The sequence below is a fragment of the Leuresthes tenuis genome, unplaced genomic scaffold (assembly GCF_036924035.1).
Source record: "Leuresthes tenuis unplaced genomic scaffold, fLeuTen1.0.hap1 SCAF_13, whole genome shotgun sequence".
Classification (NCBI taxonomy): Eukaryota; Metazoa; Chordata; class Actinopteri; order Atheriniformes; family Atherinopsidae; genus Leuresthes; species Leuresthes tenuis.
This window is the reverse complement of record NW_027325367.1, coordinates 1358614-1384517: the sequence shown is the minus strand read 5'-3', so window position 1 is coordinate 1384517 and position 25904 is coordinate 1358614. Positions and strand designations below refer to the sequence as shown.

The 25904-nt window shown below is 45.7% G+C and overlaps 1 protein-coding gene across 3 annotated transcripts in view; it reads left to right on the top strand.

The window, feature by feature from the left end:
* Positions 1-25904, top strand: part of adgrg6 (adhesion G protein-coupled receptor G6) — a 118472-nt gene that overhangs the window by 224 nt on the left and 92344 nt on the right. For all 3 annotated transcript variants that reach the window (XM_072362058.1, XM_072362056.1, XM_072362057.1), the window contains exon 2: positions 14397-14485. In XM_072362058.1, coding sequence (XP_072218159.1) covers positions 14397-14485 — 89 coding nt within the window. The remainder of the gene's footprint in view (positions 1-14396; positions 14486-25904) is intronic.

Here is a 25904-nt window from a genome sequence, read left to right as displayed (position 1 = left end):
AGGATGGTGATGGTGGCGCGCGCAGAAGCCTCCTCTTGGAGGTGATCCAGCCCGTGGGTTCCGTTTATTTCCACCCGGGATCTCTGCGAAACTCTCAGTTTAAACCCTGATCTCAGCCTTTCAGCTGCTCTGAGCCGTGGCCGCGCGCCTGCTCTCGCGCTCGCTGCGTTCATTAGCGACTGAGCGGAGTTTGATGAGCAGAATCAGAGGAGCTGACTTTTCTCAGCTCGGAGCCGAAGGCTGTTCTGGAAAAAAGAGAAAACTTGTTTCCATGATGCTGCTGGCCGCCTATAGCTGCGTATGTTTACAGCCTGTTGGGTCGGGACTGTTTGTCCTGGAGGGTTCTGGACTTAACTGGATCCTTAAACAGTACAAACTTGTTCTGTTGTCGGTGATCCAGTAACGAGAGAAAATCTGCGGACAGAAGTTTGTGTTTTAGACCTTCAGAAAGTAAGAAAATGAGGAAATGCTGCCCAGATGAAGCATTTCTTTACATATTTCCATAGAAACAGGAAGCAGCTGCAGAGATTCACTGAAACATGATAAAACCTGAACATAAACCCAGAATCTGAGGCAGAAACAGAGTTTTTTCTCAGTTCTCAGCAGCTTTAAAGTGAATCTCTGGTCTGAGCTCCTTTATTCTCCAACACAGCCTGAACCCTCTGAGACAAGCTTTCTGTCATTTCTTTAAGGAGTCTTCAGGAATAGTTCTCCAGGCTTCTTGAAGGACATCCCAAAGCTCTTCTTTGGATGTGGGCTGCCTTTTGTTCCGTTCTCTGTCAGATGATCCCACACTGCTTCAATAATGTTGAGGTCCGGGCTCTGGGGAGGATTCATCCCTCCATAAGACCTGTTGCCACTGATTTTCAGTCCACTTCTTGTGTCATTTGGCACAGCTCAGCCTTTTCTCCCTGTTTCCCTTCCTTAAGAACGGCTTCTTGACAGCCACCCTTCCATGGAGACCATTTCTGATGAGGCTTGGGCCAACAGTAGATGGATCAGCTGAAGGTCCAGATGCATCTCTCAGGTCCTGTCAGGTCACAGCTGGATTTTTTCCTCTTTCTTAAGGACATCACTTTCAGATCCTGTTCATCTGCTGGAGATAGTTTTTTAGGCCTGACTCTTCTTCTTTTGTCCTCCACTTGTCCAGTTTCCTCAAATGTTTTAAGGACACACTGCACACCATGCTGAGATATGCCAAGTTTTCAGCTAATAGCTCTTTGGGAATCACCTTGTTGCTGCAGAAATCCTATTTTCTGTCTGTCAAACTGTGTTTTCTTTGCTGTTTTTCATAGATGCAGCTAAAGAAATGGGAACAAATGATGTGTCTTTGTGACAGGCTGCTGGTAACAAAGAGCCTAAAGATCCAGTTTAAAATGGCTTCTTTGCTAAGTTGTCTGTTCTGTGTCGACACAACACTGGTTCATCCCTTGAGTTAGGAGCCTTTTTCCTGCCTGAATGGGTCAAAGGTCAGAGTTAAGTGGCTGAACAAAGAAAAAACACATTTTTACAGTTGTGAGTTAGTAGAGAAAGGTTTTTCTGTCACTTCCTGCTTCAGTTTCTGTGTTTAAATCTGTTTTCAATGTTAAACTTCAGTTTTCTGTCATGGAGGACTGAGACCAGAATAAACCCTGAATCACTTCTTTAAATCCGCTCTGACTGAATTCTTCAGATTAATCCCCTTCAGGAGAGATCGTCTGATTCGTCTTTCTGTGGTTGATAAATGAGCCTTTTTGGTTCATTAGTCAAAAAAAGAAAGAAACTGAAGCTTCGAGTGGAAAAGAAAACGATCTGATTCCAGATTTCTTTCTAAAAGCTCAAAGTGGTCCTAATAAAACTGATTATTGGTCAGTTTTGTCTCCTTAAAGAGTCAGCAGGTGGTGGGTGGAATGAATCGAGATCAATAGTTATAATTATAGTCTGATTCCTTCTTTAAACTCTTTAAACTGTCGTTTATAGTCTGATTCCTTCTTTAAACTCTTTAAACTGTCGTTTATAGTCTGATTCCCTCTTTAAACTCTTTAAACTGTCGTTTATAGTCTGATTCCTTCTTTAAACTCTTTAAACTGTCGTTTATAGTCTGATTCCTTCTTTAAACTCTTTAAACTGTCGTTTATAGTCTGATTCCTTCTTTAAACTCTTTAAACTGTCGTTTATAGTCTGATTCCCTCTTTAAACTCTTTAAACTGTCGTTTATAGTCTGATTCCTTCTTTAAACTCTTTAAACTGTCGTTTATAGTCTGATTCCCTCTTTAAACTCTTTAAACTGTCGTTTATAGTCTGATTCCTTCTTTAAACTCTTTAAACTGTCGTTTATAGTCTGATTCATTCTTTAAACTCTTTAAACTGTCGTTCATAGTCTGATTCCTTCTTTAAACTCTTTAAACTGTCGTTTATAGTCTGATTCCTTCTTTAAACTCTTTAAACTGTCGTTTATAGTCTGATTCCTTCTTTAAACTCTTTAAACTGTCGTTTATAGTCTGATTCCCTCTTTAAACTCTTTAAACTGTCGTTTATAGTCTGATTCCCTCTTTAAACTCTTTAAACTGTCGTTTATAGTCTGATTCCTTCTTTAAACTCTTTAAACTGTCGTTTATAGTCTGATTCCCTCTTTAAACTCTTTAAACTGTCGTTTATAGTCTGATTCCCTCTTTAAACTCTTTAAACTGTCGTTTATAGTCTGATTCCCTCTTTAAACTCTTTAAACTGTCGTTTATAGTCTGATTCCTTCTTTAAACTCTTTAAACTGTCGTTTATAGTCTGATTCCCTCTTTAAACTCTTTAAACTGTCGTTTATAGTCTGATTCCTTCTTTAAACTCTTTAAACTGTCGTTTATAGTCTGATTCATTCTTTAAACTCTTTAAACTGTCGTTCATAGTCTGATTCCTTCTTTAAACTCTTTAAACTGTCGTTTATAGTCTGATTCCTTCTTTAAACTCTTTAAACTGTCGTTTATAGTCTGATTCCCTCTTTAAACTCTTTAAACTGTCGTTTATAGTCTGATTCCTTCTTTAAACTCTTTAAACTGTCGTTTATAGTCTGATTCCTTCTTTAAACTCTTTAAACTGTCGTTTATAGTCTGATTCCCTCTTTAAACTCTTTAAACTGTCGTTTATAGTCTGATTCCTTCTTTAAACTCTTTAAACTGTCGTTTATAGTCTGATTCCCTCTTTAAACTCTTTAAACTGTCGTTTATAGTCTGATTCCCTCTTTAAACTCTTTAAACTGTCGTTTATAGTCTGATTCCCTCTTTAAACTCTTTAAACTGTCGTTTATAGTCTGATTCCTTCTTTAAACTCTTTAAACTGTCGTTTATAGTCTGATTCCCTCTTTAAACTCTTTAAACTGTCGTTTATAGTCTGATTCCTTCTTTAAACTCTTTAAACTGTCGTTTATAGTCTGATTCATTCTTTAAACTCTTTAAACTGTCGTTCATAGTCTGATTCCTTCTTTAAACTCTTTAAACTGTCGTTTATAGTCTGATTCCTTCTTTAAACTCTTTAAACTGTCGTTTATAGTCTGATTCCTTCTTTAAACTCTTTAAACTGTCGTTTATAGTCTGATTCCCTCTTTAAACTCTTTAAACTGTCGTTTATAGTCTGATTCCTTCTTTAAACTGTCGTTTATAGTCTGATTCCTTCTTTAAACTCTTTAAACTGTCGTTTATAGTCTGATTCCTTCTTTAAACTCTTTAAACTGTCGTTTATAGTCTGATTCCTTCTTTAAACTCTTTAAACTGTCGTTTATAGTCTGATTCCTTCTTTAAACTCTTTAAACTGTCGTTTATAGTCTGATTCCTTCTTTAAACTCTTTAAACTGTCGTTTATAGTCTGATTCCTTCTTTAAACTCTTTAAACTGTTGTTTATAGTCTGATTCCTTCTTTAAACTCTTTAAACTGTCGTTTATAGTCTGATTCCTTCTTTAAACTCTTTAAACTGTCGTTTATAGTCTGATTCCTTCTTTAAACTCTTTAAACTGTCGTTTATAGTCTGATTCCTTCTTTAAACTGTCGTTTATAGTCTGATTCCTTCTTTAAACTCTTTAAACTGTCGTTTATAGTCTGATTCCTTCTTTAAACTCTTTAAACTGTCGTTTATAGTCTGATTCCTTCTTTAAACTCTTTAAACTGTCGTTTATAGTCTGATTCCTTCTTTAAACTCTTTAAACTGTCGTTTATAGTCTGATTCCTTCTTTAAACTCTTTAAACTGTCGTTTATAGTCTGATTCCTTCTTTAAACTCTTTAAACTGTCGTTTATAGTCTGATTCCTTCTTTAAACTCTTTAAACTGTCGTTTATAGTCTGATTCCTTCTTTAAACTCTTTAAACTGTCGTTTATAGTCTGATTCCTTCTTTAAACTCTTTAAACTGTCGTTTATAGTCTGATTCCTTCTTTAAACTCTTTAAACTGTCGTTTATAGTCTGATTCCTTCTTTAAACTCTTTAAACTGTCGTTTATAGTCTGATTCCCTCTTTAAACTCTTTAAACTGTCGTTTATAGTCTGATTCCTTCTTTAAACTCTTTAAACTGTCGTTTATAGTCTGATTCCTTCTTTAAACTCTTTAAACTGTCGTTTATAGTCTGATTCCTTCTTTAAACTCTTTAAACTGTCGTTTATAGTCTGATTCCTTCTTTAAACTCTTTAAACTGTCGTTTATAGTCTGATTCCTTCTTTAAACTCTTTAAACTGTCGTTTATAGTCTGATTCCCTCTTTAAACTCTTTAAACTGTCGTTTATAGTCTGATTCCTTCTTTAAACTGTCGTTTATAGTCTGATTCCTTCTTTAAACTCTTTAAACTGTCGTTTATAGTCTGATTCCTTCTTTAAACTCTTTAAACTGTCGTTTATAGTCTGATTCCTTCTTTAAACTCTTTAAACTGTCGTTTATAGTCTGATTCCTTCTTTAAACTCTTTAAACTGTCGTTTATAGTCTGATTCCCTCTTTAAACTCTTTAAACTGTCGTTTATAGTCTGATTCCTTCTTTAAACTCTTTAAACTGTCGTTTATAGTCTGATTCCTTCTTTAAACTCTTTAAACTGTCGTTTATAGTCTGATTCCTTCTTTAAACTGTCGTTTATAGTCTGATTCCTTCTTTAAACTCTTTAAACTGTCGTTTATAGTCTGATTCCTTCTTTAAACTGTCGTTTATAGTCTGATTCCTTCTTTAAACTGTCGTTTATAGTCTGATTCCTTCTTTAAACTCTTTAAACTGTCGTTTATAGTCTGATTCCTTCTTTAAACTCTTTAAACTGTCGTTTATAGTCTGATTCCTTCTTTAAACTCTTTAAACTGTCGTTTATAGTCTGATTCCCTCTTTAAACTCTTTAAACTGTCGTTTATAGTCTGATTCCCTCTTTAAACTCTTTAAACTGTCGTTTATAGTCTGATTCCTTCTTTAAACTCTTTAAACTGTCGTTTATAGTCTGATTCCTTCTTTAAACTCTTTAAACTGTCGTTTATAGTCTGATTCCTTCTTTAAACTCTTTAAACTGTCGTTTATAGTCTGATTCCTTCTTTAAACTCTTTAAACTGTCGTTTATAGTCTGATTCCCTCTTTAAACTCTTTAAACTGTCGTTTATAGTCTGATTCCTTCTTTAAACTCTTTAAACTGTTGTTTATAGTCTGATTCCTTCTTTAAACTCTTTAAACTGTCGTTTATAGTCTGATTCCTTCTTTAAACTCTTTAAACTGTCGTTTATAGTCTGATTCCTTCTTTAAACTCTTTAAACTGTCGTTTATAGTCTGATTCCTTCTTTAAACTCTTTAAACTGTCGTTTATAGTCTGATTCCTTCTTTAAACTCTTTAAACTGTCGTTTATAGTCTGATTCCTTCTTTAAACTCTTTAAACTGTCGTTTATAGTCTGATTCCTTCTTTAAACTCTTTAAACTGTCGTTTATAGTCTGATTCCTTCTTTAAACTCTTTAAACTGTCGTTTATAGTCTGATTCCCTCTTTCTGCTTCACCAAAGTCTCACTTTCACGGTTTAACTTCAGGCGGATATTTAAGTCGAGGTGAGGTTGTGGAGAGTAAAGATGGCGCTACAGAAGCTATCAGGATGTTATTCAGTAGAAAAGCTTCAGAAACCGTCCCTGCTCAGGTAAAAGTGTCTTCTTTATCGGGGGGTTATCAAAGAAAGGGTTGTTTAAGGTGGAACCTGCTGCTGCCAGCTGTTACACAACCTGAGAGAGCTGCTCTGTTTAAAGATGTCAGGGGGGGGGGGGGGCACCTGTTCCCAGGTGGACTGGCTGCAGAGCGGGGGGGGGGCACCTGTTCCCAGGTGTACTGGCTGCAGAGCGGGGGGGGGGGCACCTGTTCCCAGGTGGACTGGCTGCAGAACCGGGGGGGGGGCACCTGTTCCCAGGTGTACTGGCTGCAGAGGGGGAGGATGAGGCAGCTGCTGGTCGGGTGGTGCAGAGAGGAATGTGGTTTAATTAAGTTGGAGGTTTGATCTCTGGAGCCTGATGACATTCTTTTATTTCACCTGATCTTTGAAGCTTTGGAGCTGTCAGAAACCTCGGTGTCAGACCCAGTCTGGGTGGAACCGGGCCGGCCGCCCAGAGTTAGCATCACTCAGGTGTTCTGGAGGTGTTCTCTGAGGAGATGGGTCCTTTAAAGGTTCCCAAACCCAGTCTGGGTGGAACCGGGCCGGCCGCCCAGAGTTAGCGTCACTCAGGTGTTCTGGAGGTGTTCTCTGAGGAGATGGGTCCTTTAAAGGTTCCCAAACCCAGTCTGGGTGGAACCGGGCCGGCCGCCCAGAGTTAGCATCACTCAGGTGTTCTGGAGGTGTTCTCTGAGGAGATGGGTCCTTTAAAGGGTTCCCAAACCCAGTCTGGGTGGAACCGGGCCGGCCGCCCAGAGTTAGCATCACTCAGGTGTTCTGGAGGTGTTCTGGAGGTGTTCTCTGAGGAGATGGGTCCTTTAAAGGGTTCCCAAACCCAGTCTGGGTGGAACCGGGCCGGCCGCCCAGAGTTAGCGTCACTCAGGTGTTCTGGAGGTGTTCTGGAGGTGTTCTCTGAGGAGATGGGTCCTTTAAAGGGTCCCAAACCCAGTCTGGGTGGAACCGGGCCGGCCGCCCAGAGTTAGCATCACTCAGGTGTTCTGGAGGTGTTCTCTGAGGAGATGGGTCCTTTAAAGGGTTCCCAAACCCAGTCTGGGTGGAACCGGGCCGGCCGCCCAGAGTTAGCATCACTCAGGTGTTCTGGAGGTGTTCTGGAGGTGTTCTCTGAGGAGATGGGTCCTTTAAAGGGTTCCCAAACCCAGTCTGGGTGGAACCGGGCCGGCCGCCCAGAGGAAGTGTCTCTCAGGTGTTCTGGAGGTGTTCTGGAGGTGTTCTCTGAGGAGATGGGTCCTTTAAAGGGTTCCCAAACCCAGTCTGGGTGGAACCGGGCCGGCCACCCAGAGGAAGCATCACTCAGGTGTTCTGGAGGTGTTCTCTGAGGAGATGGGTCCTTTAAAGGGTTCCCAAACCCAGTCTGGGTGGAACCGGGCCGGCTGCCCAGAGGAAGCATCACTCAGGAGTTCTGGAGGTGTTCTGGAGGTGTTCTCTGAGGAGATGGGTCCTTTAAAGGGTTCCCAAACCCAGTCTGGGTGGAACCGGGCCGGTCGCCCAGAGTAAGCGTCACTCAGGTGTTCTGGAGGTGTTCTGGAGGTGTTCTGGAGGTGTTCTCTGAGGAGATGGGTCCTTTAAAGGTTCCCAAACCCAGTCTGGGTGGAACCGGGCCGGCCGCCCAGAGGAAGTGTCTCTCAGGTGTTCTGGAGGTGTTCTGGAGGTGTTCTCTGAGGAGATGGGTCCTTTAAAGGTTCCCAAACCCAGCTGCAGACACACAAGTCTGATTCAGGCAGCCGTGGAGGTCAGGACGGGTTCTGGCCGGGTTCTGGACCACCTGTGGGGGTTCTGTGGCAGATAGAAAGAGACGCTGCCTCCAGGATGTCTGCCATCGAAGCTATTTATTCCCCCACTGATCAGCCACAACATTAAGACCACCGGCCTGACTCTGAGGCTCGTGTCTGGTACCGGGCGCTTTGGGTTCTGTAGGATTTGGGGTGGGTCCTTCTGGATTGGGCCTGACCCCCCCACAGATCCCATCAGATCCCTTCAGACTGGATTCTGGGGAGTTTGGAGGCAGTTGGACACCTCTGTTCTTGGTTGTGTTGGAGCTGCTGTTGGTGCTTATTGAGCAGCCAGAATGAAGAAGATTCTCCTCATTTTTGGCGCTTTTTGCCTCAGAAATGATGAAACTCAGCTGATTATCGTCACTGGTTTGTCGTTAATTCATCTTTACGTTCAGCCCAAGCTGCGCCGCCACGCCTCAGTCTGAGGTTCATTACCGCTGTTGCTACAGGGTTGATGGGAGCAGTTTTATGTGCATACTTTCTCCACATAATTCACAGATTTACAGCCATGTGTGACAGGAAGTTGGCTGCAGTTATGAAACCCGTGTGGAGCTCAGAGCGGCGCCGACAGATTCTTAAAGCTGCGACTCTGCAGAGACTTTATCCCAGTTCCAGAGAGGAGGCTGATGGACGAACTAATGGCTCAAAGAAAAGCAGGAGATCTCAGATTAGGGTCAGCAGAGTGCTTCATCCTCTCCCTTTCGGATCTCTGAGGAAACACAGGCAGGTTCTGGTGCTGAAGAGGAACGTTCTGTTGGAAAACAGCAGCATTTAGAGATGTTTCACTGTGCTTTTATGAGCAGGAGCATGATATGAGGAAGGCTTGAGTTTCCGAAGCTCTGCTTCATTTCAGAATGAAGCTGGAACCAAACCCGACTTATGTGGAAATGGACTTTTCCTGGCTTCCCGGGTTCCACCTCCTCTATAAAACACACATGTGGCGCAGACTCGATTCCCCCTGAATTCCATGAATCTGAAAGCATTCGCAGATAAGCACCACGAGGGTGGAAGAGCTCAGAAAACAGCCGACATGTGAAGCTGCAGCGAACAGGAGAAGCTCCTGCAGGAAACACCTGAAACCCGAGAGTTCTCCTCAGTTCTTCAGGGTCCCGGCAGCTGCTCCAGAGCATCAGGAAGACGTTGGTTTGGATCCAAAGTGATTCAGTCTGAGGTTCTTCTTCCTTCTCCTGCTGTGAAGCACTCTGATCCAGGACTTTGAGTGTTTCCTGCAGGAAAAGCTGCTCCAGAGCATCAGGAGAAGCTCCTGCAGGAAACACCTGAAACCTGAGAGTTCTCCTCAGTTCTTCAGGGTCCCGGCAGCTGCTCCAAAGCATCAGGAAGACGTTTTCTTCTTCTTTCTCCTGCTGTGAAGCACTCTGATCCAGGACCTCAGGTGTTTCCTGCAGGAAAAGCTGCTCCAGAGCATCAGGAGAAGGAAACACCTGAAACCTGAGAGTTCTCCTCAGTTCTTCAGGGTCCCGGCAGCTGCTCCAGAGCATCAGGAAGACGTTGGTTTGGATCCAAAGTGATTCAGTCTGAGGTTCTTCTTCCTTCCCCTGCTGTGAAACACTCTGATCCAGGACCTCAGGTGTTTCCTGCAGGAAAAGCTGCTCCAGAGCATCAGGAGAAGGAAACACCTGAAACCTGAGAGTTCTCCTCAGTTCTTCAGGCAGTTGCAGCTGCTTCAAAGCATCAGGAAGACGTTTTCTTCTTCTTTCTCCTGCTGTGAAACACTCTGATCCAGGACCTCAGGTGTTTCCTGCAGGAAAAGCTGCTCCAGAGCATCAGGAGAAGAAAACACCTGAAACCTGAGAGTTCTCCTCAGTTCTTCAGGGTCCCGGCAGCTGCTCCAGAGCATCAGGAAGACGTTGGTTTGGATCCAAAGTGATTCAGTCTGAGGTTCTTCTTCCTTCTCCTGCTGTGAAGCACTCTGATCCAGGACCTCAGGTCCACAAAATGTCTGACCGGAGGAGGGTTTGCAGGCTGCCGTCCAGCCCTGCAGACATGAATCGCTGCCTTTATGCGGCGGTCCGCAGCCTTCGCTGACCTCGCTCCACTTGTCATTCGCTCCTGTTTCCACGCTGGAGATGGAGGCGGGAGGAGGAGGGGCGGCGAGGAAACGGGACGCACGGCGTGACAAAGAGGCGAGTTTTCTTTAATGTCAGCAGCTGCATGAATTTGCAGCTCTGCTTTAAATATTTATGACACGTTTTCCTTGGCAGCAGAGGCTCGACTTCACTTTCAATAAAGGAAGAAAAGAAAAGTTCTGATGAAAAATCAACTCCTTTGGTTCCGGTCATATTTGATCTGTGGAGCGTTTGATGATCCAACAAAGTCATAAAGCTTGGAGTCTCCCCTCCTGCAGCTGAACGGCTGATTCTGAGCAACCGAGGACGTGTCCCGGGGCTCATTTAGGCCCGAGCTGAAAGAAGTCCAGCTGAGGTGGTCCGATGCAGCCGAGTCCTGACAGAACCGTCACAGACAGAACTGCTGCTGCACCTGAAACTGATTGGGTTCTGTAAGCTTTAGCAAAACGCCTGGAAACAGAAACATGATCCGAGTCTGCTGCTGTTGGTTGGTTTGATTCATGAGCCTGTTGTCCAGCAGGAACCAGCAGGAACCGGCAGGAACCGGCAGGAACCAGCAGGAACCAGCAGGAACCGGCAGGAACCGGCAGGAACCGGCAGGAACCAGCAGGAACCGGCAGGAACCGGCAGGAACCAGCAGGAACCAGCAGGAACCGGCAGGAACCGGCAGGAACCGGCAGGAACCAGCAGAACCAGCAGGAACCGGCAGGAACCGGCAGGAACCGGCAGGAACCAGCAAGAACCAGCAGGAACCAGCAGGAACCGGCAGGAACCAGCAGGAACCGGCAGGAACCAGCAGGAACCGGCAGGAACCAGCAGGAACCAGCAGGAACCGGCAGGAACCAGCAGGAACCGGCAGGTCACCTGTGGAGTAGGTCCAGACGGCAGTGTGGCTGATAGCGTGACTCCTTTGGTGCCTGATTTAGGTTTTTATGGCAACTCATTCAGAAGAAACTCTGTTCTACTCCTACAGACGCTTCTCTGAAGGAAACTTTCACTCTTAACCTGTTTGATTTGGACTTTCCAGCTTGATTTTATATATAAATAAATATTTCAGATGAAGTATAAAGAATCTGAGGTTTATTTGTTGAGGATCTTAAGACTAAAACCATGAAGCGATCACAGGCCCACAGCAGCTTAAAGTTGGTTTAATCCTTTGAATTTAACTCTTTTTCTGCTTCTTTCCTTCGTCTTAAAGCCAACAATCTGAGTTAGTTTTAAAGGTAACTTTGGTAACTCTTCCACACAAACCGCCTCATTAGCAGCTGAGCCTCTGGTTGCCTTTAACAACATCATCATCCCATGATTGGCTCCCTGAGGACGCACTCAGAAACATCAAAGCGTAGGTGGATCCCTGGCCACTCGTTTATCTCGGCCTGTGGCTGTAACTCACCGATAAACACAGTCAGCTGACAGCTGAAGAGCAGAAACAGCTTCCTGTCCATCTGAGCGACTGCAGCGGATTGATGTTGGACTTTATTATTTCAACAGTTTGGTTTGTTGTCAGGTTTAAACTCACAACTTTAAACCTTTAAACCACCTCTGTTTCTTTCTGCTTTCAAACCTTCCCTCACCTCTGTTTCTTTTTGCTTTCAAACCTTCCCTCACCTCTGTTTCTTTTTGCTTTCAAACCTTCCTTCACCTCTGTTTCTTTCTGCTTTCAAACCTTCCCTCGCCTCTGTTTCTTTTTGCTTTAAAACCTTCCCTCACCTCTGTTTCTTTTTGCTTTCAAACCTTCCCTCACCTCTGTTTCTTTTTGCTTTCAAACCTTCCCTCGCCTCTGTTTCTTTTTGCTTTCAAACCTTCCCTCGCCTCTGTTTCTTTCTGCTTTCAAACCTTCCCTCACCTCTGTTTCTTTTTGCTTTCAAACCTTCCCTCACCTCTGTTTCTTTTGCTTTCAAACCTTCCCTCACCTCTGTTTCTTTTGCTTTTAAACCTTCCTTCACCTCTGTTTCTTTTGCTTTCAAACCTTCCCTCACCTCTGTTTCTTTTTGCTTTCAAACCTTCCCTCACCTCTGTTTCTTTTTACTTTAAAACCTTCCCTCACCTCTGTTTATTTTTGCTTTCAAACCTTCCCTCGCCTCTGTTTCTTTTTGCTTTCAAACCTTCCCTCGCCTCTGTTTCTTTTTGCTTTCAAACCTTCCCTCACCTCTGTTTCTTTTTGCTTTCAAACCTTCCCTCACCTCTGTTTCTTTTTGCTTTCAAACCTTCCCTCACCTCTGTTTCTTTTTGCTTTCAAACCTTCCCTCACCTCTGTTTCTTTTTGCTTTCAAACATTCCCTCGCCTCTGTTTCTTTTTGCTTTCAAACCTTCCCTCACCTCTGTTTCTTTTTGCTTTCAAACCTTCCCTCACCTCTGTTTCTTTTTGCTTTCAAACCTTCCTTCACCTCTGTTTCTTTTTGCTTTCAAACCTTCCTTCACCTCTGTTTCTTTTGCTTTTAAACCTTCCTTCACCTCTGTTTCTTTTGCTTTCAAACCTTCCCTCACCTCTGTTTCTTTTTGCTTTAAAACCTTCCCTCACCTCTGTTTCTTTTTGCTTTCAAACCTTCCCTCACCTCTGTTTCTTTCTGCTTTCAAACCTTCCCTCACCTCTGTTTCTTTTGCTTTCAAACCTTCCCTCACCTCTGTTTCTTTTGCTTTTAAACCTTCCTTCACCTCTGTTTCTTTTGCTTTTAAACCTTCCTTCACCTCTGTTTCTTTTGCTTTTAAACCTTCCTTCACCTCTGTTTCTTTTGCTTTCAAACCTTCCTTCACCTCTGTTTCTTTTTGCTTTCAAACCTTCTCTCACCTCTGTTTCTTTTTGCTTTCAAACCTTCCTTCACCTCTGTTTCTTTTTGCTTTAAAACCTTCCCTCGCCTGTTTCTTTTTGCTTTCAAACCTTCCCTCGCCTCTGTTTCTTTTTGCTTTCAAACCTTCCCTCGCCTCTGTTTCTTTTTGCTTTCAAACCTTCCTTCACCTCTGTTTCTTTTTGCTTTCAAACCTTTCCCTCGCCTCTGTTTCTTTCTGCTTTCAAACCTTCCCTCACCTCTGTTTCTTTTTGCTTTCAAACCTTCCTTCACCTCTGTTTCTTTTTGCTTTCAAACCTTCCTTCACCTCTGTTTCTTTTTGCTTTCAAACCTTTCCCTCGCCTCTGTTTCTTTTTGCTTTCAAACCTTCCTTCACCTCTGTTTCTTTCTGCTTTCAAACCTTCCCTCGCTGTGTTTCTTTCTGCTTTCAAACCTTCGCTCACCTCTGTTTCTTTTTGCTTTCAAACCTTCCTTCACCTCTGTTTCTTTTTGCTTTCAAACCTTCCCTCACCTCTGTTTCTTTTTGCTTTCAAACCTTCCCTCACCTCTGTTTCTTTTTGCTTTCAAACCTTCCCTCACCTCTGTTTCTTTCTGCTTTCAAACCTTCCCTCACCTCTGTTTCTTTTTGCTTTCAAACCTTCCCTCACCTCTGTTTCTTTTTACTTTCAAACCTTCCTTCACCTCTGTTTCTTTTTGCTTTCAAACCTTCCCTCACCTCTGTTTCTTTTTGCTTTCAAACCTTCCTTCACCTCTGTTTCTTTTTGCTTTCAAACCTTCCCTCACCTCTGTTTCTTTCTGCTTTCAAACCTTCCCTCACCTCTGTTTCTTTTTGCTTTCAAACCTTCCCTCACCTCTGTTTCTTTTTACTTTCAAACCTTCCTTCACCTCTGTTTCTTTTTGCTTTCAAACCTTCCCTCACCTCTGTTTCTTTTTGCTTTCAAACCTTCCTTCACCTCTGTTTCTTTTTGCTTTCAAACCTTCCCTCACCTCTGTTTCTTTCTGCTTTCAAACCTTCCTTCACCTCTGTTTCTTTTTGCTTTCAAACCTTCCCTCACCTCTGTTTCTTTCTGCTTTCAAACCTTCCCTCACCTCTGTTTCTTTTTGCTTTCAAACCTTCCCTCACCTCTGTTTCTTTTTGCTTTCAAACCTTCCCTCACCTCTGTTTCTTTCTGCTTTCAAACCTTCCCTCACCTCTGTTTCTTTTTGCTTTCAAACCTTTCCCTCGCCTCTGTTTCTTTCTGCTTTCAAACCTTCATTCGCCTCTGTTTCTTTTTGCTTTCAAACCTTCCTTCACCTCTGTTTCTTTTTGCTTTCAAACCTTCCCTCACCTCTGTTTCTTTCTGCTTTCAAACCTTCCTTCACCTCTGTTTCTTTTTACTTTCAAACCTTCCCTTGCTGTGTTTCTTTCCACCAACAGCAGCAGCTTCTGTGGTTTATGGAAACCTGTCGGAATAATTCTCTGTTCATTGAAGCACTTTTAAAGACCAGCAGCAGCTGAGGACTACAAGCTGTTCATGTGATTATGAGCTCAGCTGATTTACATGTTGTCTCATTTAAACTTTGTGAACGTGAGAATCTCCTGGTGTCCGGAGGAAATGACCTGATGTTCTTCTTTGTTCTTCAGGGAGTCCTGTTCAGGTGATGGAGGTGGTGGGTGGAGGCTCCGTCATGTTGTCCTGCTGGTGCTGCTTTGGATGTCTCTGCACAGGAACGGTAGGAGGTTCATTTAGTCTTTATTCAGTTTTAATCCGGCAGAAGTTGCTCTCACAGCACGAGTGGAGACCAGCTTCAGCTCTGCTGAAACATCTGGACATTTTCCATGAGAGATTCACAGCAAACGTTGGATTTCTCAGCCTTTAATGTTGCTAATTTAAAAGTTTCTGGTTAAAAACGGGTAGTTTTCTGTTTAGAGAAGATGTGGAAGTGACTTTATGTCCTTGATGCTTTGGAATGACCCGACAACAGGAGAAATGAATCTGGATTTGTGTGGTTTCCTTGAAAAGAAACAGCTGTGAGAGCAACAAGCCCAGCGGCTGAGTTCAGCGTGATTAACTGAAATCCAATCAGGAAGCCTCTCCTTCTGTGTTGGAGGGTTTGTTTTGTGTTGAAGAGGCTCTGATCTGAAGCCTGAACTCATTGCTGTGTGAACGGTTTTCATGTTTCCTGCTGTCGAGGAAAACGTTGCACTTCAGGACATCTGAGAAATTAAAGATTGGCAGCATTGAAACGATTGTTAACCTGTGCATGTCTCAGACGACGGAAGATGCAGCGTTTCGGCCTGACAGCAGCCATTTTAAATGATTTACATCTGTCATTTGTGTCTTCCTGCCATGTTTCCATCGTCTGTGTGCTGGTTTCCTCTCAGCTTCATCCCACTCTGTTGTTTTCTCATATTTTCCATCCGATGCCTCATTTTCTTCCCGGCTCCATTAACCGCCGCTTGTCGTGAAGCAGAGAAGCTCACCGACTCTGCATCTCTTTTCCATCTGGTTTCTTCTTTGATCACAGCTGAGAGCTTTCATTTTGGGGCCGTTTGAAACACAGCAGCTCATCACCAGAGTCACGCTTTGATTCATTCATTCCAAATATTGTCTGAAGTCCATCCTTCCACATCCCTGCGCAGCGGCTGGGCTTCGATCTGCAGTTTTAACGGCGGGTTCCTTCATTCCTGCTGCTCGTTTAAAGAAAGGAGGAAGTGTGGGATGGGAGGTCTTTGCAGTCTTTAGTCCAGTTTCTTCTCTGATTGTCGCTCATATTGAACAAATTAATTTCACATTGTGACATTTCTCTGCCTGCAGTCATTCCTGAAAGTTTGATTAGTTCCTCTTTAGTTTGTTTGATCATCTATTGATTGGTTAAAGTTAAAGTTTCTCTGATGAGTGTCTTGAGGATCAGTGATTTGGTGCAAAGAACTGTAGGAACATCATGAAGGTTCCTGGTTTGAATCTCTGTGAAACTGGTGCTTACTCCACCCAATGGCAGCTGGGCCAGGCTCCACCCCTTTAACCCTGAGTTGGATTAAACTGTGATAGAAGAAGGATGGATGATGGATGATGGATGGATGATGGATGGATGATGGATGGATGATGGATGATGGATGGATGATGGATGATGGATGGATGGATGGATGGATGATGGATGGATGATGGATGATGGATGGATGATGGATGATGGATGGATGATGGATGGATGATGGATGGATGATGGATGATGGATGGATGGATGATGGATGGATCTTCATGTTCTGCACAGCAAACCAAAGTCAGACCCACTGTGACGACATCTTTTCTGCCTGATACTCTGTAGAATCTGTTTCTCCTCTCCTCTCCTCTCCTCTCCTCTCCTCTCCTCTCCTCTCCTCTCCTCTCCTCTCCTCTCCTCTCCTCTCCTCTCCTCTCCTCTCCTCTCCTCTCCTCTCCTCTCCTCTCCTCTCCTCTCCTCTCCTCTCCTCTCCTCTCCTCTCCTCTCCTCTCCTCTCCTCTCCTCTCTCCTTGTCTCCTCTCCTCTCTCCTTGTCTCGTCTCCTCTCCTCTCTCCTTGTCTCCTCTCCTCTCCTCTCCTCTCCTCTCCTCTCCTCTCCTCTCCTCTCCTCTCCTCTCCTCTCCTCTCCTCTCCTCTCCTCTCCTCTCCTCTCCTCTCCTCTCCTCTCCTCTCCTCTCCTCTCCTCTCCTCTCCTCTCCTCTCCTCTCTCCTTGTCTCCTCTCCTCTCTCCTTGTCTCCTCTCCTCTCCTCTCCTCTCCTCCCGTCCTGAGTCGTGTTTCCCGTTAACTTCGGTGTTGTCAGAGCAGGAATCTGGAGGCCGACAGATCTCTGTTGCGCAGGGAAACAGGACCTCTCTCAGAGTGAAGGAGGGAGGTGAGCCGAGGAGGCAGAGCGCAGCCTGAAATGTGTTTTCCAGATCCTCTCCTCTGCCTGGGGCCAAACCGAGCGGTTCACACACACTCGTAAAGTTCCCAGCAGCACGAAACCACGGCGCACACCCCGAGGTTAGCGGTGGACGCTCTGCTGCTGGCCACCAGAACAGAAGCCACATGTGTGTGAGGATAAGCTGAAGGTCCAGCAGCAGGAAGCAGGAAACACTGCAGCGGGAAGCAGGCGCTTCGGTTCGCTCGGGGAGACACTTTGATGCACAAAACACGGAGCTAACCGGCGTTCGCTGTCAGTTTCAGGGCTTCAGCATGTTCCTCAGGTCGGTCCCGAGCAGCAGCGCTGGAGAGTCCGACTGTCAAATTAAATCAAATTACCAACGACCGCTACAAGCTGTAGCCTCATGAAACAGCCCTTAAGTTCTACTCAGCACCAGGAAAGGCAGAATTCTCCAGATATTTGCTGTAAATCAGTTTTACAACCTCCAGAAAAGATTGGGACGGAGTGGAAAAAGTTATGGAAAAAAGCAAAAAGAGACTCTGACATTTACTTTGGCTTTGTTGCCGACTCAGTGAAGCCAAGAAGGGACGATATCAGGCTCGTAATTAAGTCCAAACAAAGTGATCTGGTCCTGAAGCAGCCTCCATGACAGTCTGAGCAGCAAAGATGTTCAGAGGAGCTCCAGTTTGTTTAAAACAAAGTTCCTCAGAGAAAGACTGGAAGGGATCTGCATATTTCTGCCTCTACAGAGCAGAATATCATTAAAGCATTCAGGGAATCTGGAGGAGTTTCAGTGTAAAGGACGAGGGAGCAAGCCTAAGCTGGACCCCGTGACCTCTGACCCCTCAGCATCAAGAACCGTCATTCATCAGCAGCTGATAGAAGCACATGGACAAGGGATTACTGTGGAAACCTTTGTCAAGCACCACAATACAGAGTTCCATTCACAAGCTTTACTGTGCAGGAAAGAAGCCTGATGTTAACCTCGTCCACTTCTCTGGGCTCGGAGGCGTCTGGGATGGACCGTCACACGGTGGAAACGTGTGCTGTGGTCAGACCCATCAGTATTCCACATCTTTGTTGGAAGAAATGGAGCAAAGAGCAAAAGCAGCATCCAGCCTGCTGTCAGCAACCAGTCCCTGCAGCCAGGCTCTGTGATGGTATGGGGTTGGATCAGGGGGCAAAGCTCATTTCCACTTCTGTGACGGCAGCATTAATGCAGAAAAGCTCACTGAGATTTTACAGCAACATATGCTGCCTTCAAGGCCACATCTTTTCCTGGGACGTCCCAGCATTGTTCAAGCAGACCATGGAAAACCACATTCTGCCACAGTCCAAAGGCCTGGCTGAGGAAGAAGAGGTACGGGTGCTGGACTGGCTGCCTGCAGTCCTGACCTGTCCCCAGCAGAGAAACAACCGCCCCCCCGCACTGCTGCACACCTTAAGACCTGTTTAAGGAGGAATGGGACAAAATAACAGCTGGAACTCTGCATCACCTGGTTTCCTCAGAGTCAGAACGGCTTTAAGTGTTGGCAGAAGGAAACTAAGTGTTTGGTCATTATTTGGTATAATTTGGTCATTATTTGGTATATTTTGATCATTATTTGGTGTAATTCGGTCATTATTTGGTGTAATTCGGTCATTATTTGGTGTAATTTGGTCATTATTTGGTATATTTTGGTCATTATTTGGTATATTTTGATCATTATTTGGTGTAATTTGGTCATTATTTGGTATATTTTGGTCATTATTTGGTATATTTTGATCATTATTTGGTATAATTTGATCATTATTTGGTATAATTTGATCATTATTTGGTGTAATTTGATCATTATTTGGTGTAATTTGGTCATTATTGGTATTCAGACCTGTTTGCAGGAGGAATGGGACAAAATAACAGCTGGAACTCTGCATCACCTGGTTTCCTCAGAGTCAGAGCGTCTTTAAGTGTTGGCAGAAGGACACAAAGTGGGGAAAGGCTCTGGGATGTTTTCCTGTTGCTCCTCAGGAGGAAGAGTCTTTTTCCAGCTCCTTGACCCTGAACAGGCCTCAGCGGTTACCGGAGCCTGCTCAGTATCACGGTGATCTGACTGTGGAGGAAGCAGCAGATTGTTTCAGCACCTTTTCACCTCTGCTGGGTGCCTTTCTCTGACTTTGAGGAGCTGGTTACTCGTTGCTGTTTGGCTGGAAACGGGCGTCTCTTTGCATGTTTCTCAGTGACTGAGACCTATAGAAGAGGCCACACAGCTTTCTAAATGAGCTCCTCGTTTCAGACCGTGTTGAACTCCATCAGGATGTTTCGGGACGTGAGACGCTCTATGGGATGTCTGATCTTATTCTGCCGTGTTGTCTCATCTCAGAGCAGCTCATTCATCAGCCATCTGATAACTCCTGCTTCATCTTAATTGGATTCATTGCGTTTTGGGTCAGGAGGAGTTCCTGCCGGCCTGGTAATGAAATCTGCTGCTGACACATCACATCTCTGCAGTGGAAACCAGAGAACTGATCGGCTGAGGCTAAAAGCTGTCATTTACTCCTGTTTTTAATCTATATTCATGTCAGAAGAAGAAGAAGAAGAAGAAGACGTGTGCAGCAGGCTGTAGATGTTTCATGCAGCTTCGCCTCAAACTGCTCCGGCTGCAGATGGCGTAACTTCAACGTTTCATCGAGCAGACGTCTGTCCTCGGCTCCGCCTCCACGCCTCTCTTCTCCTTCATCACCCCCCTCAGATGCCACTTTCAATTATCTCCTCCTGACAGACGAGAGGAGGGGAGGGAGGAGACGGCGCACCTGGGACAGTGAGTCAGCTCACCTGGAGGCAGGAAGTTCACTTCTGCTGTTGTAGCTGAGCTGCTTCAGTTCGTCTCACCCAGGTCAAAGGTTGGAGTTGGATGAGAGCTCGTCTGCCGTCTCCAACAGCTTCCTAAAGGAGGCTTCATGGGTCTGATTCCTCCATGAAGGCCTGGACAAGAACAGAAGCAGGACGAGCGAAGGCAGGATAACAACAAAGAGCTGAAGGAGAGAGAGGAATGAAAGAGGGAGGAGAGGAATGCTGCCGAGGAAAAGAATGTGAGAGAAACGCTGGAAAGGACGGAGAGGTGAAAAGAGAGAAGGGCAGACTGATGGAGGCCGTCTAATCTGCAGGATTAGTGTCTGAAAGCGGCTGATTTCAGTTCATCTGCCTGCTGAAGAATGGGACTCAGTTAAAGCACTGAGAGCAGCTCCGTAACAGCGACCTCTGACCTCTGAGCTCAGGTCAGCGGCTGGTGGAGAGCACCGAAGCATCTGGATAAGGCAGTTCTGAAGGCGTGAGCACATAACTCCAGACTGATCCTAAGTTTTAAATGACTTGTTTCACAGCCACACAGCTGCTGCCAGCCTCCCTCTCAGATCCAGGTGAAAACTCGGAGCTTTTGCCGCTCAGATGTGTTTAAACCTCCCCGTCTGGCCTGATGGGGATGATGCAGGCTTCAGATTTTCATCTCTTCCATGCAAACCTTTGTTTGGTTGCTCGGGGATTTCAGCACGACTTGGCTGGAGACTTCTCCCTGTCGCTGCCATCTGAGGCCTCTGGTGCAGCTTCTCCAGCCTGCAGTCAATGTGTTTCCCAGCATTTGCTTCATTTCTTGCAGAATATTGACGTTCTGCTGAAAACAAACTGTCTTTATCTCTGGAAAAGCGCTTCTTTGAGTAGTTCAGATGTAAACCTCCTCTGCTTCTTTAAAAGACGCCACATTGGCAGAACCTCCCACATCAGCTGCAGAACAGAGGCCTTTTGTTCTCCGTCAGACGGAGCGAGCGAACAGAGGTTTGGGTTGTAGTTCTGACGGGGAAGCCACATGTCGGAGCTGCTTTCTGTGCTCTGTGTGGGAACTGCTGCAGGAAACAACGTCTTCTGCATGTCATCGGCGCTCCCAGCCGCCGCAGCGGCAGCTTTTTGGCTGGCTGCGACGTGTCATCACGCTCTGCTTCCACTCCACCGCCGTCCTGTTCAGTAGGATTTCACAGAGTGGCTGACAGAACACACATTATTCTACTCCTCAGTCAGCTGTTATTATGCTGTGAATGATCCCACAGTGAAAAAGTGACTGCAGATCAGCAGAAAACCTTCATTTGTCCAGGCTCTCGTGTCCCTGAGTGTTGGGTGGCGTCCATGTGGCGTGACAGAAGCTGTGAACCTTAAATGTTTAGATGTGACGCTTCTAAACATCTTTAATTTCTCACCTTTCACATCTGAGAGGGAAGAAGCAAAGGGAAATATCTTCCTGGCTGTGATGGAGGAGGAGCTTCTCTGAGACGACGGCGTTTTAGGCAGGAAAGGACGTAAATCAGGAGGGTTCACTCTCTGGAACCAAACCAGTTTTGAGCCTTAAAGTGACGGCTTTCTGTCTCCTTTTGGCTCTGTTTTGCACATTCCTGACCCTGAAGCTGCCCTGAAACGCTCAGAGCCAGAGATGCTGCTGCTTCTAACTCCGATTTCCTGCCGGGGACGACACAGATTCGCTTTCCAGCTTCACACCAAGCACCAGCCACCACAAAACACACTTTCACCGTCATTAATTCTGTAAAACACTGAAGAAAAGAAGGGCAAAGTCGATGCAGCTATTAGACACAAGATGGCGCTCTAACAGGAGGTGAAGAGGAGGAGAATGAAGCCTCAGTTTGCTCCTCAGTTTCACACTAAGAGGGAAATAAGTTCCTCTCATGTAGAAATGTTTAATTACTTTAACAAATTTCACACCAAAATCACCCTTTAAAATGTTTTCTATCTTCTGCCTCTTGACTTATTTGGTGGCATCTGGACGTGTCTTTGTCGGCCTCTAAAAGCACATCCACCTGCACGGCTGCACATGTGCAGGGTTCAGAGATGATTCAGGGTGGAGCTGCTTCTGTTCCAGTCACTTTTCTTTCATATTTCATTCTTTTTTTTTTACATTCACTCCTCAGTTTCACTCTTTGTGACCCACGGGTTAAGGTTAGGAAAACAGTCCTGAGCCGTGTTTCCCGTTAACATCAGTGTTGTCAGAGCAGAATCTGGCGGCTGGACGCTCAAACACAACAACCCCTGAGTGAAAACATCCATTTTCATGATGTTTTGCATCCACAGCGGCTTGTTTAGACTGAAGATTTCGGTCATTTTAGCAGCAAAACATCTCTTTCCTGAGTGTTTCTCCTGATTGTGAAACATTCGAGGAGCTGAAAATACACCAAGAGCGAAGCTTCGGTTTCTGAACACAGAGGCAGAAACACAAGAAACAGGACGGTTTCGGCAGCTGAAACTCTGACCCAGTTGCTCCTAAAGAGCAGCCCGGCAGGCTTGTGAAATGTGAAACTCGGGAGTTTGTTGAGATTTGGAGTGACTCACTGTTTCACTCAGCTGCCTGACACCTGATTTCTTTCTTCAGCTCAAATAAAGACGCAGAGCAGCCCTGGTTTGTTATTCAGCGTCTCTCACAGAGAACTGGGGCCGGGCCAGAACTTTCTCCCTTTTCAGGACCAAACCTGCTATTGATGGTAACGATCTGAGGTCTGCGGACGCCTCGACTGAAAAGCAACAAAGGAGGGAAATTAGGCTGGAAAAAGCAGTGCTAAAAGCTGTGATTAGCCTGCTGCAGAAGCCGTGACGTCACAGAATCTTTAGCCGTCAGGAGATGTCAGAGATTCACAAACAGACTCTTAAAGGTGCGACTCTAACTGGAAGGAAGATGAAGCAAAGACGGAGGGATGAAAAAGAAGGAGCTAAACTGAGAGCCTTCCCTGTGATGCAGGAGTTTCCCAGGAGCCTCGAACCTTCGTGACTCCTGTGTCCAAACTGGACCCAAACTGGACCCAAACACTGGTTTCATCCTTTCTGTGAACAACCTGCATGATGCAAACTCATCTTTGTGTGCAGAGAAGTGGGACCGAGTGCAGGTTTATGTCCCCGAAGCAGCAGGGCGCCGGCGCCCAGCCTGATCCCGCCGCTTCCTTTCAACCCAACAGCCGCATTAAAATCACTCCGGCAGAGTTTTTGCCCTCATTTGGGCTGAGTTAGTCATTAGCGTGGAACTCTAGATATTGACGGGAATCCTCCCAGCAGAAGAATGGCCGCCGGGGTCGTGACCTCCTCTGGTGCGACTGTAACGGTAAACTTTTCTTTGTCGTTATTTCCAAACCTCAGAAAGTGACGTCAGGACCCAAACCCTGCCGGGAAGTCAGATAGTGTTGTTGTGTTGATGCGTCACCACGGCAACCAGTAAAATGGCCGCCATAACACACGCACACACATGGTGCACTTTAACTTCGGCCCAACCAGGAAGTGAGAGAAGCATTGTCATGACGACTGAAGCTGAAGAAGAATCCCACCTGCGGTTCGTTGGAGGCGGTGGTTCCCTCCTGCAGGGAGGAAGCCCACGAGGGTCATATTCAGGCAGGTTGACCGTGTTGCATCATGGGTATCTTCTTCAGCTCAGCCCTTTGTTTCCTTCGCTGAGATTTTTCTCCCATAAATCTGAAGCTCAGCAGGATTTGTTTCACTTTCAGCTGCGTTTTTCTTCTTCTTCTCTCATAAGAAAGCGGCTGCTCTGTGTTACCTGAGCTGGGAGGACCGCCCCCCCCGCCTCCTCTCCTCCATCTTTCAGATCATCTTTCCACTCTTCTTCTTTCTGCCTCCTCTCAGTATTTCATCATCCTCTGACATATCTGAACTTCTCCTTTTTCCTTATCTTTCTGTCTCCTTCTCAGACCTTTATTTCTTTGCCTTTATTTGGTTTTGATCCCTTCTTTTTCCTTTCTTTGTGTCCTTCATCTATTTTTCTCTCCCTCCGATGACCCAGATCACGTCTCTCTGTGTATAAATAAGTTATTAAAGAATTATTCTTAATTTATTCGGCTTTAATTTTGTTTTTCTCAGAATCTTTAGAATAAGTTAAAGCTTTGCCGCATTTCCTGTAAATAAATTCAGTTTTATTCCTGCCGTACATCGGCTGTAATTCACAGACATCCTGTGCTGTCACAGCCATGAAATATTAACAATTTAAATTAATGGGTGGAAACATCTTCCGCTGAATGTGTGACGAGAGAAAAGCAAGCATCCATCTAAATGTAAATGTGCGCCAGCACTAATCCTCTTTTATTAATGAGAGCTCCGCTAACCGAGCCGAGCTCCTTCGGTTAGTTAACAGGCTGCGAAGAGGAAGCTGTAAAGTTTTACATCTGCTCTGATTAGCTGAGAGAGGCTGATAGGAAAGCCAGGGGTGCGTTGGTTTAATCACACGGGGAGGAGGGGTGGAGGGGTGGGGACTGGCGGGTGGTGGGAGGAGAAGGAAGGAGGAAGGAAAGGAGGGAAGAGGAGAAAGGACGGAAGAGGAGAAAGGACGGAAGGAAAGGAGAGAAGAGGAGGGAAGGAAAGGAGGGAAGAGGAGGAAGGAGGGAAGGAAAGGAGGGAAGAGGAGAAAGGAGGAAGAGGAGAAAGGGAGGGAAGAGGAGGAAGGAGGGAAGGAAAGGAGGGAAGGAAAGGAGGGAAGAGGAGGAAGGAGGAAAGGAAAGGAGGTAAGAGGAGGGAAGGAAAGGAAAGGAGGGAAGAGGAGAAAGGAGGGAAGAGGAGAAAGGACGGAAGGAAAGGAGAGAAGAGGAGGGAAGGAAAGGAGGGAAGAGGAGGAAGGAGGAAGGAAAGGAGGGAAGAGGAGAAAGGAGGGAAGAGGAGAAAGGAGGGAAGAGGAGGAAGGAGGGAAGGAAAGGAGGGAAGGAAAGGAGGGGAAGAGGAGGAAGGAGGAAAGGAAAGGAGGTAAGAGGAGGGAAGGAAAGGAAAGGAGGGAAGAGGAGAAAGGAGGGAAGGAAAGGAGAGAAGAGGAGAAAGGAGGGAAGGAAAGGAGAGAAGAGGAGAAAGGAGGGAAGAGGAGAAAGGAGGAAGGAAAGGAGAGAAGAGGAGAAAGGAGGGAAGAGGAGAAAGGAGGGAAGAGGAGAAAGGAGGGAAGAGGAGAAAGGAGGAAGGAAAGGAGGGAAGAGGAGAAAGGAGGGAAGAGGAGAAAGGAGGGAAGGAAAGGAGGGAAGAGGAGGAAGGAGGGAAGAGGAGAAAGGAGGGAAGGAAAGGAGGGAAGAGGAGGAAGGAGGGAAGAGGAGAAAGGAGGGAAGAGGAGAAAGGAGGGAAGAGGAGGAAGGGAGGGAAGGAAAGGAGGGAAGGAAAGGAGGGAAGAGGAGGAAGGAAAGGAAAGGAGGGAAGAGGAGAAAGGAGGGAAGGAAAGGAGAGAAGAGGAGAAAGGAGGGAAGGAAAGGAGGGAAGAGGAGAAAGGAGGGAAGGAAAGGAGGGAAGAGGAGAAAGGAGGGAAGAGGAGAAAGGAGGGAAGGAAAGGAGGGAAGAGGAGAAAGGAGGGAAGAGGAGAAAGGAGGGAAGAGGAGGAAGGAGGGAAGGAAAGGAGGGAAGAGGAGAAAGGAGGGAAGGAAAAGGAGGGAAGAGGAGAAAGGAGGGAAGGAAAGGAGAGAAGAGGAGAAAGGAGGGAAGGAAAGGAGAGAAGAGGAGAAAGGAGGGAAGAGGAGAAAGGAGGGAAGGAAAGGAGAGAAGAGGAGAAAGGAGGGAAGGAAAGGAGGGAGAGGAGAAAGGAGGGAAGAGGAGAAAGGAGGGAAGGAAAGGAGGGAAGAGGAGGAAGGAGGGACAGAGGAGAAAGGAGGGAAGAGGAGAAAGGAGGGAAGGAAAGGAGGGAAGAGGAGAAAGGAGGGAAGGAAAGGAGGGAAGAGGAGAAAGGAGGGAAGGAAAGGAGGGAAGAGGAGAAAGGAGGGAAGAGGAGAAAGGAGAGAAGGAAAGGAGGAAGAGGAGGAAGGAGGGAAGAGGAGGAAGGAGGGAAGGAAAGGAGAGAAGAGGAGGAAGGAGGGAAGGAAAGGAGGGAAGAGGAGGAAGGAGGGAAGGAAAGGAGAGAAGAGGAGAAAGGAGGGAAGGAAAGGCTGGACGAGGAGGAAGGAGGGACGGAAATGGAGGGAAGAGGAGGAAGGGAAGAGGAGAAAGGAGGGAAGGAAAGGAGGAACGAGGAGGCAGGAGGGAAGGACAGGAGAGAAGAGGAGAAAGGAGGGAAGGAAGGATGAGAAGAGGAGAAAGGAGGAGAAGGAAAGGAGGAAGAGGAGGAAGGGAAGAGGAGAAAGGAGGAAGGAAAAGGAGGGACAGAGGAGAAAGGAGGGAAGAGGAGGAAGGAAAGGAGGAGGAAAGGAGGGAAGAGGAGAAAGGAGGGAAGGAAAGGAGGGACGAGGAGAAAGGAGGGAAGGAAAGGAGGGAAGAGGAGGAAGGAGGAAGGAAAGGA